This window comes from Lithobates pipiens, unplaced genomic scaffold, assembly GCF_037356315.1.
Source record: "Lithobates pipiens isolate NorthernLeopardFrog02 unplaced genomic scaffold, aLitPip1_a1.2 Scaffold_27, whole genome shotgun sequence".
NCBI lineage: Eukaryota > Metazoa > Chordata > Amphibia > Anura > Ranidae > Lithobates > Lithobates pipiens.
Window position 1 is genome coordinate 230,177,305 of NW_027507788.1, and position 16,711 is coordinate 230,194,015.

Genomic DNA, 16,711 nt, shown 5'->3' on the forward strand with positions numbered 1-16,711 from the left:
ACGGACACAAACGTTCGCGAAAACGACCGTTCGCCGCGGGCTCCATTGACTTCAATGGGAGGCGAATTTCGCAAACCTTTAGGTCGAATTTGCGGCCACGGGGTAATTATTAGGGGGTAGCACGTAGTCCCACCACCTGGACAATAGCATAATACATGTATGAGGTGAATTTGGGATCGATAACTACAAGCATTTTTTTTTTATTTGGGAAATTGTTCTGACAATTCAGGACTATGGAGCTAATGAAGGCAATGGAGGAGAGGGAAGGTCAGGGACCAGGGTAGGCAAACAAGAGGGTGCAGGAGATACAGAGCACTGACAGCAGCACCGTAATACAGAGCACTGACATCAGCACCGTGACATACAGCGCTGACAGCAGCTCCGTGACATACAGCGCTGACAGCAGCTCCGTGACATACAGCGCTGACAGCAGCTCCGTGACATACAGCGCTGACAGCAGCTCCGTGACATACAGCGCTGACAGCAGCTCCGTGACATACAGCGCTGACAGCAGCACCGTGACATACAGCGCTGACAGCAGCTCCGTGACATACAGCGCTGACAGCAGCTCCGTGACATACAGCGCTGACAGCAGCTCCGTGACATACAGCACTGACAGCAGCTCCGTGACATACAGCGCTGACAGCAGCTCCGTGACATACAGCGCTGACAGCAGCACCGTGACATACAGCGCTGACAGCAGCTCCGTGACATACAGCGCTGACAGCAGCTCCGTGACATACAGCGCTGACAGCAGCTCCGTGACATACAGCGCTGACAGCAGCTCCGTGACATACAGCGCTGACAGCAGCTCCGTGACATACAGCGCTGACAGCAGCTCCGTGACATACAGCGCTGACAGCAGCTCCGTGACATACAGCGCTGACAGCAGCTCCGTGACATACAGCGCTGACAGCAGCTCCGTGACATACAGCGCTGACAGCAGCTCCGTGACATACAGCGCTGACAGCAGCACCGTAAGCAGCCCCAGGAGGAAGTCAGCACAGCACAGGGATGGTGTGATCCCCTCATAATAAGAACCCCCAGGAGGAAGTCAGCACAGCACAGGGATGGTGGGAGCCCCTCATAATAAGAACACCCAGGAGGAAGTCAGCACAGCACAGGGATGGTGGGAACCCCTCATAATAAGCAGCCCCAGTAGAAATATGACACCGCTCAACCTCTTCAAAGAGGAGGGTAGGGGCATATAGTACGGTGTGCTTTTTTGGGTCAGGGAAGTGAGCCAAATGAATTAAGAAGGTCTGTGTGCTTGATTCCAAAAATTGTTTATAGACATATACATGGTCTACTGATCACATGTGTTGAATTCCTCCGAGATCCATGCCTCATTCATTTTTAGAAATGTGAGGTAGTTAACACTGTGGTGAGCTAGGCGAGTACGCTTATCGGTCACAATCCCCCCTGCTGCGCTGAACGTCCTTTCGGACAGGACACTGGATGAGGGGCAAGCCAACAGTTCGATTGCAAATTGGGCAAGCTCTGGCCAGAGGTCAAGCCTGCCCACCCAGTAGTCTAGGGGTTCATCACTCCTCAGAGCGTCCACATCGGCCGTTAACCCAATGTAGTCGGACACCTGACGGTCTAGGCGTTCCCTGATGCTGGATCCGGATGACACCTGTCGATGGGTCGGCTGAAAGAATGACCTCATATCCGAAGTCACCAACACATCTTCAAACCGGCCTCTTCTTGCAGGCGCTGTTGGATTGGTACCCGCAAATCCTTCTCTGGGAGTGGGAATTGCTCCTCTGCCAGCGCACGCAAAAGCAGAATGCAGCATTTCTCGAAGCAAGGCCTGGAAGTGCTGCATTCTGACAGCCCTCTGCGACGGCGGTAACATTTCCGCCATTTTGTGTTTGTACCGGGGGTCTAAGTACGTTGCCACCCAGTACTGGTCCTTGACCCTCATGCTTTTTATACGGGGGTCCCTATTAAAACACTGGAGCATGAAGGCCCCCATTTGCACTAAAGTGGAAGCGGTGTGGTGGCCTGGCTCCTGCTCATCATCCAGGATAATGTCGTCCTCTTCATTCTCCTCTCCCCATCCTCGCACAACAGGGATCCCAGAAAGGTTTAAAGCATGCTCTTCTTGCTCCTGCTCATCCGCCCCGGCACCATCCTCCTCTGACTCCTCATCAGACTCCTGTTGTTGACTTGTCTCAGATAGAGTAGCCCCCCCTGGGAATTCATCCAGCATTGCGACTTCCTCATCTTCCCGCTCCTGCTCCTCCACAGCCTGATCAATGACACGACGCAATGCACGCTCCAGAAAGAAGGCATAAGGTACCATGTCACTGATGGCGCCATGGCTGCGACTGACCAGTTTGGTGATCTCCTCAAATGGCCGCAGAAGTCTGCATGTGTCGCGCATGAGCAGCCACTGGCGCGGTGAAAAAAAACCCAGCTCCCCAGAACCGTTTCTTTCGCAGAGTTCATACAGGTAGACGTTAACTGCACGTTTCTGCTGGAGCAGCCTATCAAGCATATAGAAGGTTGAGTTCCATCGCGTCGGGCAATCGCAAATAAGACGTCTGACCGGCAGATGGTGTCGCCGCTGAATGTCAGCAAGGCGAGCCATGGCCGTGTAAGATCTTCTGAAATGGGCCGAGATTTTCCTTGCCTGCCGCAAGATGTCCTGGACCCCAGGGTATTTGACAAGGAATCGCTGCACGACCAAGTTTAAGACGTGTGCCATGCACGGCACGTGCGTGATTTTGCCCTGTTTCAATGCGCTAAGCAGATTGGCACCGTTGTCACACACCACTTTACCAACTGTCAAATTGAGCGGTGTTAGCCACTCATCTGCCTGTGAACGCAAAGCTGAAAGGAGTGCCGGGCCAGTGTGGCTCTTTGCTTCCAGGCACAACAGACGCAGCACGGCATGGCAACGTCTCACCTGGCATGTGGAATAGGTTCTGGGGAGCTTGGGCGGTGCAGTGGAAGAGACGCTAGCAGCGGAAAAGGAGGAGGCAGCTGAGGAGGAGAGGGAGGAGGATGGAGTAGGAGGAGGAGAAGAAGAGTCAGGCCTGCATGCAATCCGTGGCGGTAAAACCAAATCTACACGGGTGCCACGGGTTACATGCTTGACGGCCGTCAGAAGGTTCACCCAGTGGGCAGTAAAACTGATATACCTTCCCTGCCCGTGTTTGCTAGACCACGTGTCTGTGGTCAGATGTATCTTGGCACCGACACTGTGTGCCAGAGATACATTCACTTGCCGCTGAACATGGCCATATAGCTCTGGGATGCCCTTCTCTGAGAAATACTTCCTTCCTGGGACCTTCCATTGTGGTGTTCCAATGGCCACAAATTTGCGAAAGGCCTCCGAGTCCACCAGTTTATATGGCAGTAGTTGGCGGGCTATGAGTTCTGACAAGCCAGCCGCCAACCGTTGGGCAAGAGGGTTATCCGGCGTCATCATTTTTTTACGCTCAAACATTAGGCCCACGGAAGCCTGCCTTTTTGCAGAAAAATGTGAGCTTGGCGTGATGGAAGGTGGAGTGGAGGACAATTGTGAGGAGAGAGGAGAAGGAGAAGTAGAAGACGAGGCTGGACGGTGAGAGCCTGCAGTGTGGCTTTGTGTGTTCCGTTGCTCCCACTGGGCTCGGTGATGGCTGCTCATGTGCCTTCTTAAGGCGGTCGTCCCTAGGTGAGTATTGGGCTTACCGCGACTAACGCGTTGACTGCAAAGATTGCAGATGGCAACGCTATTGTCAGCAGCGGACACGTTAAAAAAAGCCCACACTGCGGAGCCATGTGCCGGTGTCCTGGGAGCGCCAGATGTGACCGTACATGGTCGATGACTCGCTCCTGATACATTTGCAGTCTGCTTTGTCCCTGCTGTGCAATGTAAGTCATTGCTGCTTCTCCTCCCTATCTGCTGGTCCATATCTCCCTCTGAACTCCCCTCCTCTTCCTCTCTTGTGGGCACCCACGTGACATCACTAGACACGTCATCATCAACGTCACCTTCCCCACCGCTATAAGTAGAGTAGGCAGCAACACCGGGGACCAACCTCCTCCTTGGGCTGATCTGGGTACTGGCGTCAGACTGCTGAGTAGCGCTTGTTGCTACCTCCTCTTCCTGATCCAATACCAAGAGTGGCTGCGCATCAGAAATGTCCTCTTGATATGGATCGGAAAATAATTCCAGTGACTCAAGCGGAAGGTATGTGGTGGTGGTGGTGGTGGTCGTGTTGTTGGTGGTAGTGTCTTTGGGGGTGCACATAGCAGAGAGTGAAGAAGAGGGTGCAGATCGAGAGGATGAGGAGGGTGCAGAAGAGTAAGGCTGAGCGAGCCACTCAACCAAGTCTGGTGCATCCTTTAAAGTAATTGAACGCACCTTCTGCAACTTCCCACTTTGGCTCAAGCCTGTTGCTCCTGCCCTACCCCTACCACCCCTGCGGAAGGGCCTGCCTCTTCCTCTGCATGTCATTTTTTAAATGACCCTGTGACAAAACTCTTAGTCCCTATACCGCTGAAGGACTGCTGCAGTATAGGTGAGCGGTCAGCAGTGGTGCACGTCAACCCTATCTATTGTGGACCGATAGCGGTCCTTACAGAACAGCAGACTGTACCGCACTCAAGCCTATGTACCGTAGCACCCTATACCAAGTTACCAGTCCTTATAAGAACTTTTGTGGACCAAGCAGGTTGTGTATTAGTGTTTAGCAGACTGTACGTCAGTCCCTATACCGCTGAAGGACTGCTGCAGTATAGGGCAGCGGTCAGCAGTGGTGCACGTCAACCCTATCTATTGTGGACCGATAGCGGTCCTTACAGAACAGCAGACTGTACCGCACTCAAGCCTATGTACCGTAGCACCCTATACCAAGTTACCAGTCCTTATAAGAACTTTTGTGGACCAAGCAGGTTGTGTATTAGTGTTTAGCAGACTGTACGTCAGTCCCTATACCGCTGAAGGACTGCTGCAGTATAGGGCAGCGGTCAGCAGTGGTGCACGTCAACCCTATCTATTGTGGACCGATAGCGGTCCTTACAGAACAGCAGACTGTACCGCACTCAAGCCTATGTACCGTAGCACCCTATACCAAGTTACCAGTCCTTATAAGAACTTTTGTGGAACAAGCAGGTTGTGTGTTAGTGATTAGCAGACTGTACGTCAGTCCCTATACCGCTGAAGGACTGCTGCAGTATAGGTGAGCGGTCAGCAGTGGTGCACGTCAACCCTATCTATTGTGGACCGATAGCGGTCCTTACAGAACAGCAGACTGTACCGCACTCAAGCCTATGTACCGTAGCACCCTATACCAAGTTACCAGTCCTTATAAGAACTTTTGTGGACCAAGCAGGTTGTGTATTAGTGTTTAGCAGACTGTACGTCAGTCCCTATACCGCTGAAGGACTGCTGCAGTATAGGGCAGCGGTCAGCAGTGGTGCACGTCAACCCTATCTATTGTGGACCGATAGCGGTCCTTACAGAACAGCAGACTGTACCGCACTCAAGCCTATGTACCGTAGCACCCTATACCAAGTTACCAGTCCTTATAAGAACTTTTGTGGACCAAGCAGGTTGTGTGTTAGTGTTTAGCAGACTGTACGTCAGTCCCTATACCGCTGAAGGACTGCTGCAGTATAGGGCAGCGGTCAGCAGTGGTGCACGTCAACCCTATCTATTGTGGACCGATAGCGGTCCTTACAGAACAGCAGACTGTACCGCACTCAAGCCTATGTACCGTAGCACCCTATACCAAGTTACCAGTCCTTATAAGAACTTTTGTGGACCAAGCAGGTTGTGTATTAGTGTTTAGCAGACTGTACGTCAGTCCCTATACCGCTGAAGGACTGCTGCAGTATAGGGCAGCGGTCAGCAGTGGTGCACGTCAACCCTATCTATTGTGGACCGATAGCGGTCCTTACAGAACAGCAGACTGTACCGCACTCAAGCCTATGTACCGTAGCACCCTATACCAAGTTACCAGTCCTTATAAGAACTTTTGTGGAACAAGCAGGTTGTGTGTTAGTGATTAGCAGACTGTACGTCAGTCCCTATACCAATGAAGGACTGCTGCAGTATAGGGCAGCGGTCAGCAGTAGTGCACGGCAACCCTATGTATTGTGGACCGATAGCGGTCCTTACAGAACAGCAGACTGTAACGCACTCAGGCCTATGTACCGTAGCACCCTATACCAAGTTACCAGTCCTTATAAGAACTTTTGTGGACCAAGCAGGTTGTGTGTTAGTGATTAGCAGACTGTACGTCAGTCCCTATACCAATGAAGGACTGCTGCAGTATAGGGCAGCGGTCAGCAGTAGTGCACGGCAACCCTATGTATTGTGGACCGATAGCGGTCCTTACAGAACAGCAGACTGTACTGCACTCAGGCCTATGTACCGTAGCACCCTATACCAAGTTACCAGTCCTTATAAAAACTTTTGTGGACCAAGCAGGTTGTGTGTTAGTGTTTAGCAGACTGTGCGTCAGTCCCTATACCGCTGAAGGACTGCTGCAGTATAGGGCAGCGGTCAGCAGTAGTGCACGGCAACCCTATGTATTGTGGACCGATAGCGGTCCTTACAGAACAGCAGACTGTAACGCACTCAGGCCTATGTACCGTAGCACCCTATACCAAGTTACCAGTCCTTATAAGAACTTTTGTGGACCAAGCAGGTTGTGTGTTAGTGATTAGCAGACTGTACGTCAGTCCCTATACCAATGAAGGACTGCTGCAGTATAGGGCAGCGGTCAGCAGTAGTGCACGGCAACCCTATGTATTGTGGACCGATAGCGGTCCTTACAGAACAGCAGACTGTACTGCACTCAGGCCTATGTACCGTAGCACCCTATACCAAGTTACCAGTCCTTATAAGAACTTTTGTGGACCAAGCAGGTTGTGTGTTAGTGATTAGCAGACTGTACGTCAGTCCCTATACCAATGAAGGACTGCTGCAGTATAGGGCAGCGGTCAGCAGTAGTGCACGGCAACCCTATGTATTGTGGACCGATAGCGGTCCTTACAGAACAGCAGACTGTACTGCACTCAGGCCTATGTACCGTAGCACCCTATACCAAGTTACCAGTCCTTATAAGAACTTTTGTGGACCAAGCAGGTTGTGTGTTAGTGATTAGCAGACTGTGCGTCAGTCCCTATACCGCTGAAGGACTGCTGCAGTATAGGGCAGCGGTCAGCAGTAGTGCACGGCAACCCTATGTATTGTGGACCGATAGCGGTCCTTACAGAACAGCAGACTGTACCGCACCCAAGCCTATGTACCGTAGCACCCTAGACAGACCAAGTTACCAGTCCTGATAAAGAGCTTTGTGGAACAAGTGAGTTGTGAATGATTAGCAGACTGCAGCAGAAGGGCAGCAGTCAAGTATAATATTCTTTCTATATTTGGAAGAAAGAATATTATACGTGTACAAGCCTATTACCGTACCACTGATACCAGTCCTGAAAAGAACCTTTGTGGAACTAATAGTAACAGCAAGTCTTTAAAATTATCCTCACTGCCTGACACACTGCTTCCTGCCTGTCCCTATACAAATTGGCAAAAAAGAGTAGGCTGGAACGATTAGCTGGAACAGCTCTTTTGTGGACCTGATAGTAACAGCTAATGATGATGATGATGATGATGATGATGAAGAAAGACTAATCTGGCTGAGCTGTCCCTAAAATAGCAGCATACAGCGCTCTGTCCCTTTATCTAAACTGACAAAAGAAACTCAGGCTGCTGACCTAACACCTATACCAGTCCTGAAAAGAACTTTTGTGTACCAAATAGCTAGCGTTTTCTCTGTCCCTACTCCACACAGGATCCTTTCCCTACAGTGACAGAAGAAAGAATGTAAAATGGCCACCGGATCGGGTGTATTTATAGGTTAGGGGGAATGTCCAAGTGTCCATGAGCTGTCATGTCTCAATTGGTTGTCCTGTAACACATGATAAACGTGTCACGAAAGGTTAAAGTTCTTGTATACATTAAACACGTAAGTCCGCCGGGGCGAACGACGGAAAAAGGCGTTCGAACCCGCGGACGGCGAAAGTCGGAAATTCGCCGCGAAACGACCGCCGGGCGAACCGTTCGGCCATCACTACTCCTCTCCTCCTGTGTCCCCATCTCCTCTCTTCCTGTGCCCTTCTCTCTTCCTGTGCCCTCCCCTCCTCCTGTGTCCTCCTCTCCCCTCATCCTGTGTCCTCCTCTCTTTATAATTCCCTACTCATTATATTTGCATTTAGTAAATCCACCTCATTGTGTTTGTGAGCCCTAAAATGGCCTTTGGTGTATTTTTTTACTGAAATTTCGTGTTTCGTAAACTGCTGCGCTGATCTCATGTAACATAAAACATTGGAAGTAGCGCTACTTTATTCTCCAGGGTCTCTGCTTCCAGAAAATATATCATCCTTGGGGGTGATAATTAATCTTCAGGCCTAAAATGTTTTTTTTTTTTTGAAGCAAGCGTGCAAACCCCCCCCCCCCCCCCAGAGGAGGTGTGTGGCGGTGAGCGGGGTAAAGGGGGAAGACGTACTTGTTATGGGGGAGGGTCCGGGCGTGACGCTCACGTTCTTCACACTGGAGTTGAGGCTCGTGGTGTTCAGATCCGTCCTGAAGATGGTATTGAGGTCGCTTGTCAGGTTGTGATTGATGAAGTCGATGTCGGTCTGGTTGTTGGGGTAGTTGTAGTCCCCGGTGGTGTTCACAACGGTGCTTCCATTTCTGTAAGAAGGTTTGTGAGAAAAGTGATCAGTAATTGTGCAATCACACGGGGGAGGGGAGGAGGGGGAGGGGCCAATACCGGGGCGGCTATAATCCGATCAATATATCAAGGTTTGAAGATGTCAGGAGGACCTTCACTAGTTCTTCTCCCACCGATATAAGTCACCTCCGTCCAACAAACTTCATTCAAATAAAGGACGCGTCCCGTCAGTCCCCGCCCAGGAACCTCCCCCAACTGACGCATTTCACTCTTCAAACTTCATTCAAATGAAGGACGCGTCCTGTCAGTCCCCGCCCAGGAACCTCCCCCAACTGACGCATTTCACTCTTCAAACTTCAATCAAATGAAGGACGCGTTCTGTCAGTCCCCGCCCAGGAACCTCCCCTAACTGACACATTTCACTCTTCAAACTTCAATCAAATGAAGGACGCTTCCTGTCAGTCCCCGCCCAGGAACCTCCCCCAACTGACGCATTTTACTCTTCAAACCTCGTTCAAATGAAGGACGCGTCCCGCCAGTCCCCGCCCCAGGAAGCTCCCCCAACTGACGCATTTTACTCTTCAAACTTCAATCAAATGAAGGACGCGTCCCGCCAGTCCCCACCCAGGAACTTCCCCCACTGACGCATTTCACTCTGCTGGGCCTAATCCTGGAAATCTCTTATCTTTTTCTTTCTTTTTTTATTGTTACATTTTATGAACATTGATGAGTCCACTTACCGGACGGAGATCACTCTCATCTGTGAGAAGTATTGTGGTGCCGCCTTCCTATATAGCGGTGTGAAGACCTGAAAAGGGAAGTGGAGAATCTCTGACACAGAACTCGATATTTTCTACTGATTGACATTGAAGGTCGTTCCTCCTCATTACTCAGCACTGATCCTCGCAACAAAGTCTCCGCGGTCAAATCATTGTACGCGGTTTGTTTGTTTTTTGTGTTTTTGTTTTAAATCAAATACATTTTATTTTGTTGTAACACATCTAATGAAAATATATCAGATGAATCCATTGTAATATATAAACAAATAATATATCAAGTTCATTGATAAAGTATCATAAAGAGAAACCCACAAAACAATTGCGTTCAGGTTCCTTCTTAACGCGCGTTTCCACTTGTGCATTCAGACTTCAGAGACCCCCATCCCCCATCCCCCATTACTGTGTGTAGCAGCGCTGTGGGCCGTTCAATGGCAAAAATCCATCTGTACCCTTTATACAGAATAAAGACGGAATCAATGCTATGAGTGGCGGCACTCCCACTAGGGGCACACGGGCACCGCCCTCCTTATGGTGAAATGATAGATTCATGCATAGCCACCCCCTATTCATGGATCCTTTCAGGACGCCGGGCACGTGAATTTCAGCGGCGGGGGTGTTTTTTTGAAGCACCTGATTGGAGCCATAGACTCTGAGCGCAGCGCATGGCGCTATGAACCCACCCAGCAAAGCAAATTAATATTCACTCTTCTAACACTGAATTGCCTCTCCGCCAATCATGAAGCACAGGTCTGTTACCCGTTTTCCGATTGGCTGAAAGGTCAGGCGATTGGACGCCTAGGAGGAGGGGAGGAGGCACAGGGCGGAAGCCACCGTGATCTCGGAATGAAAGAGGACACAGGAGATGCTGCCAGATGCCCATCGCAGCCTAAGTCCCTGCCCGATGTGCCCGCCAATCCCAGATGTGCCCGCCGATCCCGGATGTGCCCGCCGATCCCGGATGTGCCCGCCGATCCCCAATGTGCCCGCCGATCCCCAATGTGCCTGCCGATTCCTGATGTGCCTGCTGATCCCCAATGTGCTCTGCGATCCCCAATGTGCCCGCCAATCCCCGATGTGCCTGCCAATCCCCGATGTGCCCGCCGATCCCCGATGTGCCTGCCAATCCCCGATGTGCCCGCCGATCCCCGATGTGCCCGCCAATCCCCGATGTGCCTGCCAATCCCCGATGTGCCCGCCGATCCCCGATGTGCCCGCCGATCCCCAATGTGCCCGCCAATCCCCGATGTGCCCGCCAATCCCCGATGTGCCCGCCGATCCCCGATGTGCCATAAGATCCCCGATGTGCCTGCCGATCCCCGATGTGCCCACGATCCCCAATGCGCCCGCCGATCCCCAATGTGCTTGCCGATCTCTGATGTGCCCGCTGATTCCTGATGTACCCGCCGATCCCCAATGTGCTTGCCGATCTCTGATGTGCCCGCTGATTCCTGATGTGCCCGTCGATCCCCAATGTGCTTGCCGATCCCCACTGCTGATAGGGTAAGTGCCGGTGGACCGGAAGACGGGGGGGGGGGTTTGAGGTGCTGCGGGGGGTGGTTGTTTGCCGCCCCCCCAAACAAAAAACCACCAGCCGCCACGCTCACGCTCTTTCTGATTCCATGCATCCTTTTCATGCAAAATAGTTTGCATATGTAGCACTATACAAGTTATTCATTCATTCAAAATGGGATTATCTGCTCTTCTGTAAAGTCCGGCTAGCTGCATCTTTGGAGTGGTGAAGTAGCCGTGTCTTCACCGTTTCTAAATTCCTCCAACCCATTGAAAGCACCATGGCTGCAGCGGTACTTTGCGGGCGGTTTTAACCCTTTTTTTGCCTACTAGCGGGGGTTAAAACCGCCCCGTTATCGGCCAAATATGGCACCTAAAACGACGGTAAAGCGTCACTAAAAATAACGCCACTTTACCGCCGACGCCGCTCCCGCCCCAGTGTGAAAGGGGCCTTACAGTGTGTTAGTCCTCACACGGCCTCGGGACACGCTGAGCCCTCCCTCATCACCATACAATGCCGGTGGCCAGCTTCTAAATCTTTAACTCTTTGATAATTGGCATGCATTAAAAAGGGAATTTACTCCAGAGATAAAATATTAGAAAACTCTGGTCCGGCCGCACCTGGAGTATTCCATCCAGTTCTGGTCACCAGTCCTCAGCAGGGATGGAAGTGGAGGGAGTCCAGAGAAGGGCAACAAAACGAATAAGGGGACCGGAGGACCTCAATTACGAGGAACGACTACAAGCGCTAAATGTATTCTCCTTGGAGAAGAGACGTTGAGAGGAGATATGATAGGGATATGGAAGTATCTCAATGGTGATCCCAGCTTAATTATGAAACATTCCAGTCCCAGCAGGGAGTGTAAGAAGACACGGGGGCCACACGATGGGACTGGAGGAGAAGAGGTATAAGCTGTGTTGGGGGGTTTGTCACTGTCAGGGCGGTAAGGATGTGGAATTCTCTTCCACAATCGGTGGTGTCGGCAGGAAGTATGGATAGTTTTATAAGACTCTTGGACGGGTGTCTTAATGAAAACAATATACGGGGATATGGGAAATAATTTTTCTACACATACACACCTACCAGTGGCGGCTGGTGGTCATTTTTTTTGCTGGGGGGGGGGGGGGCAAAAAACAGTACCACCCCTCGGCGGTTGGTCTGTGGGCGGATCAGGTGCACTTACCCCTTCCGCTGCTGATGGAGGGCATCATGGCGGCTTCCATTTCCTCCCTCCACCTTGGTGGCCAATTGGGACTCTTCTCTTTTCGGCAAATTGGAAAACGTGTCTCAGACCTGCTTCTGATTGGCTGGATTGAGGATCAGTGGGTGGGCTCATGGCTCAAGGCTCTGTGTCACGAGCCCACCCTATTTTGAAGCCTATTGACTCTAATCAGGTGCTTTAAAAAATCACCCCCCCCCTATAATTCAGGCGCCCCGCATCCTGAATGGGGCAGGATGCCTGAATTGGGGGTGGCCACGGCAGCCATGGATAGATTCATGCTAAGCTTGAATCTATCCATTATTCATATAGTGGGGTGGTGTGGACAGAGGGGGCGGCACCTGTGCGCCCCTAATGGACGGGGCGCCACTGAGAACTACACAGGTTGGACGGGATGGATTGCTGACTTTATTCAACCTTACAACTAAGTAACTACATGATTATGATAAGTAGATTTGCCCGCATGGTGCAGACAAGACGGGGTTAATTATGAACTCCCCAATGCCCCCCCCCCACACACACATTCCTCAGGAGAATTCACCTCAGGGGTACATTTGAAAGGACAAAGTAATATTTGTAGTAGTATAATGAGGTTTATTGGATTAACATAAAAAATGAGCAATATGCATCAAAACGAAATTAGACAGGTGCATAAATTTGGGCACCCCCAAAGGTAAAATCACGTCAGTATTTGGTAGAGCCTCCTTTATCAGAAATAACAACCTCTAGACCAGGGATATGCAATTAGCGGACCTCCAGCTGTTGCAGAACTACAATTCCCATGAGGCATAGCAAGACTCTGACAGCCACAAGCATGACACCCAGAGGCAGAGGCATGATGGGACTTGTAGTTTTGCAACAGCTGAAGGTCCGCTAATTGCATATCCCTGCTCTAGTCGCTTCCTGCAGCCTGTAATGAGTGTCTGGATTCTGGATGAATGTATTTTGGATCGTTCCTCCTTACAAAACATCTCCAGTTCAGTGAGGTTTGATGGTGGCCAAGTTGATTGATGGTTGATGGACAGCCCGCTTCAAATCACCCCACAGATGTTCAATGGTATTGAGGTCTGGGGACTGGGATGGCCATTCCAGAACATTGGACTTGTTCCTCCAGTAGATTTTGAGCAGTGTTTTGGGTCGTTGTCGGCTGATATTGAGTGGAATCCATGCGGCCCTCAACTTTAACCAGATTCCGAGTACCGGCACTGGCCACACAGCATGACGGAACCTCCACCAGATTTTACTGTGGGTAGCAAGTGTTTTTCTTGGAATGCCGTGTTCTTTTTCCGCCATGCATAACGCCCCTTGGTTGTGACCAGATAACTCAATCTTTGTTTCATCAGTCCATGGCACCTTATTCCAAAATGCAGCTGGCTTGTCCAGATGTGCGTTTGCATACCTCAAGCGACTCCGTTTGTGGCGTGGTGTGCAGAAAAGGCTTCTTCTGCATCGTTCTCCCATACAGATTCTCCCTGTGCAAAGTGCGCCCAATTGTTGAAGGTTGACGCCATCCGCAGCAGGTTGATGTTGTAGGTCTTTGGAGGTGGTCCTCCGTGGGATGTTTCTCACCATCCTTCACCTCTCCAATGTTTTATGTGGCCTGCCACTTCTGGCCTTAACAAGAACTGTGGCCTTCCATTTCCTCACAATGTTCCTCACGGTGGACACGGACAGCTTATATCTCTGTGATAACTTTTTGTAGCCTCCTCCTAAACCATAATGTAGAACAATCTTTGTTTTCAGGTCATTTGAGAGACGTTTTGAGGCCCCCCGTGTTGTCACTCTTCAGAGGAGAGTCAAAGAGAACAACAACTTGCAATTGGCCACCTTAAATACCTTTTCTCATGATTGGATGCACCTGTCTATGAAGTTCAAGGCTTAATGAGCTCACCAAACCACTTGTGTGTTCCAATTAATCAGTGCTAAGTAGGTATTCAAATCAACAAAATGACAAGGGTGCCCAAATTTATGCGCCTGTCTAATTTTCGTTTTGATGCCCATTTTATGTTAATCCAATAAACCTCATTTCACTACTGAAACATTACTGTGTCCTTCAGGTATTTTTTAGATCAAAATGAAATTGCTGATCCAAAAACCCAAATATTTATAAATGACAATCATGGAAATTGTTGTCAGGGGTTCCTAAACTTTTGCATACAACTGTAGATATTGTCCCAAATTGGCAACAAAAGTTGGAAATGGTCTTTGAATCTCCACCTCTGGTTTACCATTGGGATATATTTGGGGAAATGCCGGAAGACATTGGAAATAATCGATCCTCCTCTTCATTACAGGATCTCCTGACATTTACTCACCTGAATAATTAAAATTTCAAACGCTTGGTATTGTGGAGATGATATGTTCTTCAGTTCTTCAGTGAATTCCCGGCTCAATGAAATCACCGCATTGATTTCTTTTACGGGAACATTTCCTGCAATATAAAGAAATACTCGTCATCCCAATGTGATCATCCCGTGCACACCGTCACACCGCCAGCACAGTCATTCTGGGGGACCTGAACTCAGACGGTCTTATAGGGAACATCTAGACATGGTAACTGTGCCTAATGCCGCGTACACGCGATCAGACTATCCGGCGGACTTAGTCTGGCAGACAAAGCGCCGTAAAGTCCGCCGGACTTTCCAAACGAGTGGACCTGCCCACACACGTGACTTTACCGGCGGACTAAATTATCCGCCATACTTTTGAAATGAACGGACTCGCCCACACACACGGAGGAAAGTCTGTTCATTTTGAGCGCGGCTCCAGGTAGCCGGGACCAGTGAAGGAAGCGTCGCTGGCCCTGTCACCTGGTATGGAGTTAAAGGGGAAGCCCTACGTCGAAAAAACGGCATGGGGGTCCCCCCCTGGGTCCAGATCAGACCCTTATCCGAGCACACTACCCGGCCAGTCAGGAAAGGGGGTGGGGATGAGTGAGCGCCCCCCCCCCCCTCTTGAGCCGTACCAAGCCGCGTGCGCTCAACATGGGGGGTGCTTTGCCGGATGATGTCCCCGCCCATTATGATGTCCCGCATCCTCTGGGACTGTGACATCATAATGGGCGGGGACATCATCCGGCGATGTCCCTATATAAGTCGCCGCATGCCTGTCATTGTGGCCAGAGACAGCGACGAGGCAACAGCTCCAGAAGAAAAGAACAGAAGAAGAGAAGACGGTGGCAGCGGCGACAGAAGACCGGGCCACCGCTTGTAAAAGAGCTAGAAGAAGGTGCAGAGGCCCGGCAAGAAGAACCGAAGAGGGGGACAAGACCCCCGAAGAGGGGGACAAGACCCCCGAAGTCGGAAGAAGAGGATGGCGGCGACGAAGAAGAAAGCCGGGCTCCTCCGCTAGTAAAAGAGCTAGCAAAAGAAGAAGACCCCCGAAGACGGAAGAAGACCCCCGGAGCTGTGCAATAAACTATTTTAACCCTTGTGTGTTGTGTTCTTTTTACATTTTTTTCACAGGTGAATGGGTAGGGGTACATTGTACCCCATACTCATTCACATAGGGTGGGGGGCCAGGATCCGTGGGCCCTCTTATTAAAGGGGGCTCCCGGATTCCGATAAGCCCCCCGCCCACAGACCCCGACAACCAACGGCCAGGGTTGTCGGGAAGAGGCCCTTGTCCTCATCAACATGGGGACAAGGTGCTTTGGGGTGGAGGGGCCGCGCGCCCCCCCCCTTCCCCAAAGCACCCCCCCATGTTGAGGGCACACGGCCTGGCACGGCTCAGGAGGGGGGGCGCTCACTCGTCCCCACCCTCTTTCCTGACTTGCCGGGTTGTGTGCTCGAATAAGGGTCTGATATGGACCTGGGAGGAACCCCCACGCCATTTTTTCGGCGTTGGGCTTCCCCTTTAACTCCATAGCAGGTGACGGGGCCAGCGACGCCTCCTTCGCGGGTCCCGGCTACCTGGAGACGCGCTCAAAATGAACAGACTTTTCTCCGTGCAGGAAAAGTCAGTTCATTTCAAAAATACGGTGGACTGGCACACACACGGACGGATTGTCCGCCGGACTGCGAGTTTTAAGTCCTGTATTTCACTATATAAACTGACTTTACTGTTATTAATACGTGTAAAATGCAAAACTCCGGTGGGTGTAGCAACATGTCCGCTTTACACCTTCTTAGTGTATCCTTACTGTGAACGAGTGTGGGGTGTACCAAGATGGCGGCGATGGAACGTTACTTCCGTAGCAAACTGCAATGGGTCGCTGAATGTGTTGTTACACCACTGAGAGGACCCGAGAGCTGCTGAGATACACAGGACTCTGTATCTCGGCGGCGCTATTTTTAAACTTCAAGGCTGCGAATTACACACAAGGCTGCAGATGGACACTGATAAGGCTGCATTGATGGGCATTTAAATGTAAGTTTTTTTCCTTAACCTTCCCTCCTAAAAATTTTTTTCCTTAAAATTCCCTCATAAATGTGGGCTGCGTGTTATACCGATAAATATGGTAATGTATAGAAGGTAGGGCCCAAAAGTCACTCAAGCCCAGAGGCCCCCACCACCCTGAGTCCTG

The 16,711-nt window shown here is 50.8% G+C and overlaps 1 protein-coding gene across 1 annotated transcript in view; it reads right to left on the reverse strand.

Moving 5' to 3' along the window:
• The window catches only part of LOC143933034 (uncharacterized), a 70,383-nt gene that overhangs the window by 33,385 nt on the left and 20,287 nt on the right, over window positions 1–16,711 (reverse strand). Inside the window, exons 2-4 of the mRNA XM_077455952.1 lie at window positions 14,502–14,617; window positions 9,419–9,486; window positions 8,511–8,698 (exon numbers count right to left, since the gene is read on the reverse strand). Of these exons, the coding sequence (XP_077312078.1) occupies window positions 8,511–8,698; window positions 9,419–9,486; window positions 14,502–14,617 (372 nt within the window). The remainder of the gene's footprint in view (window positions 1–8,510; window positions 8,699–9,418; window positions 9,487–14,501; window positions 14,618–16,711) is intronic.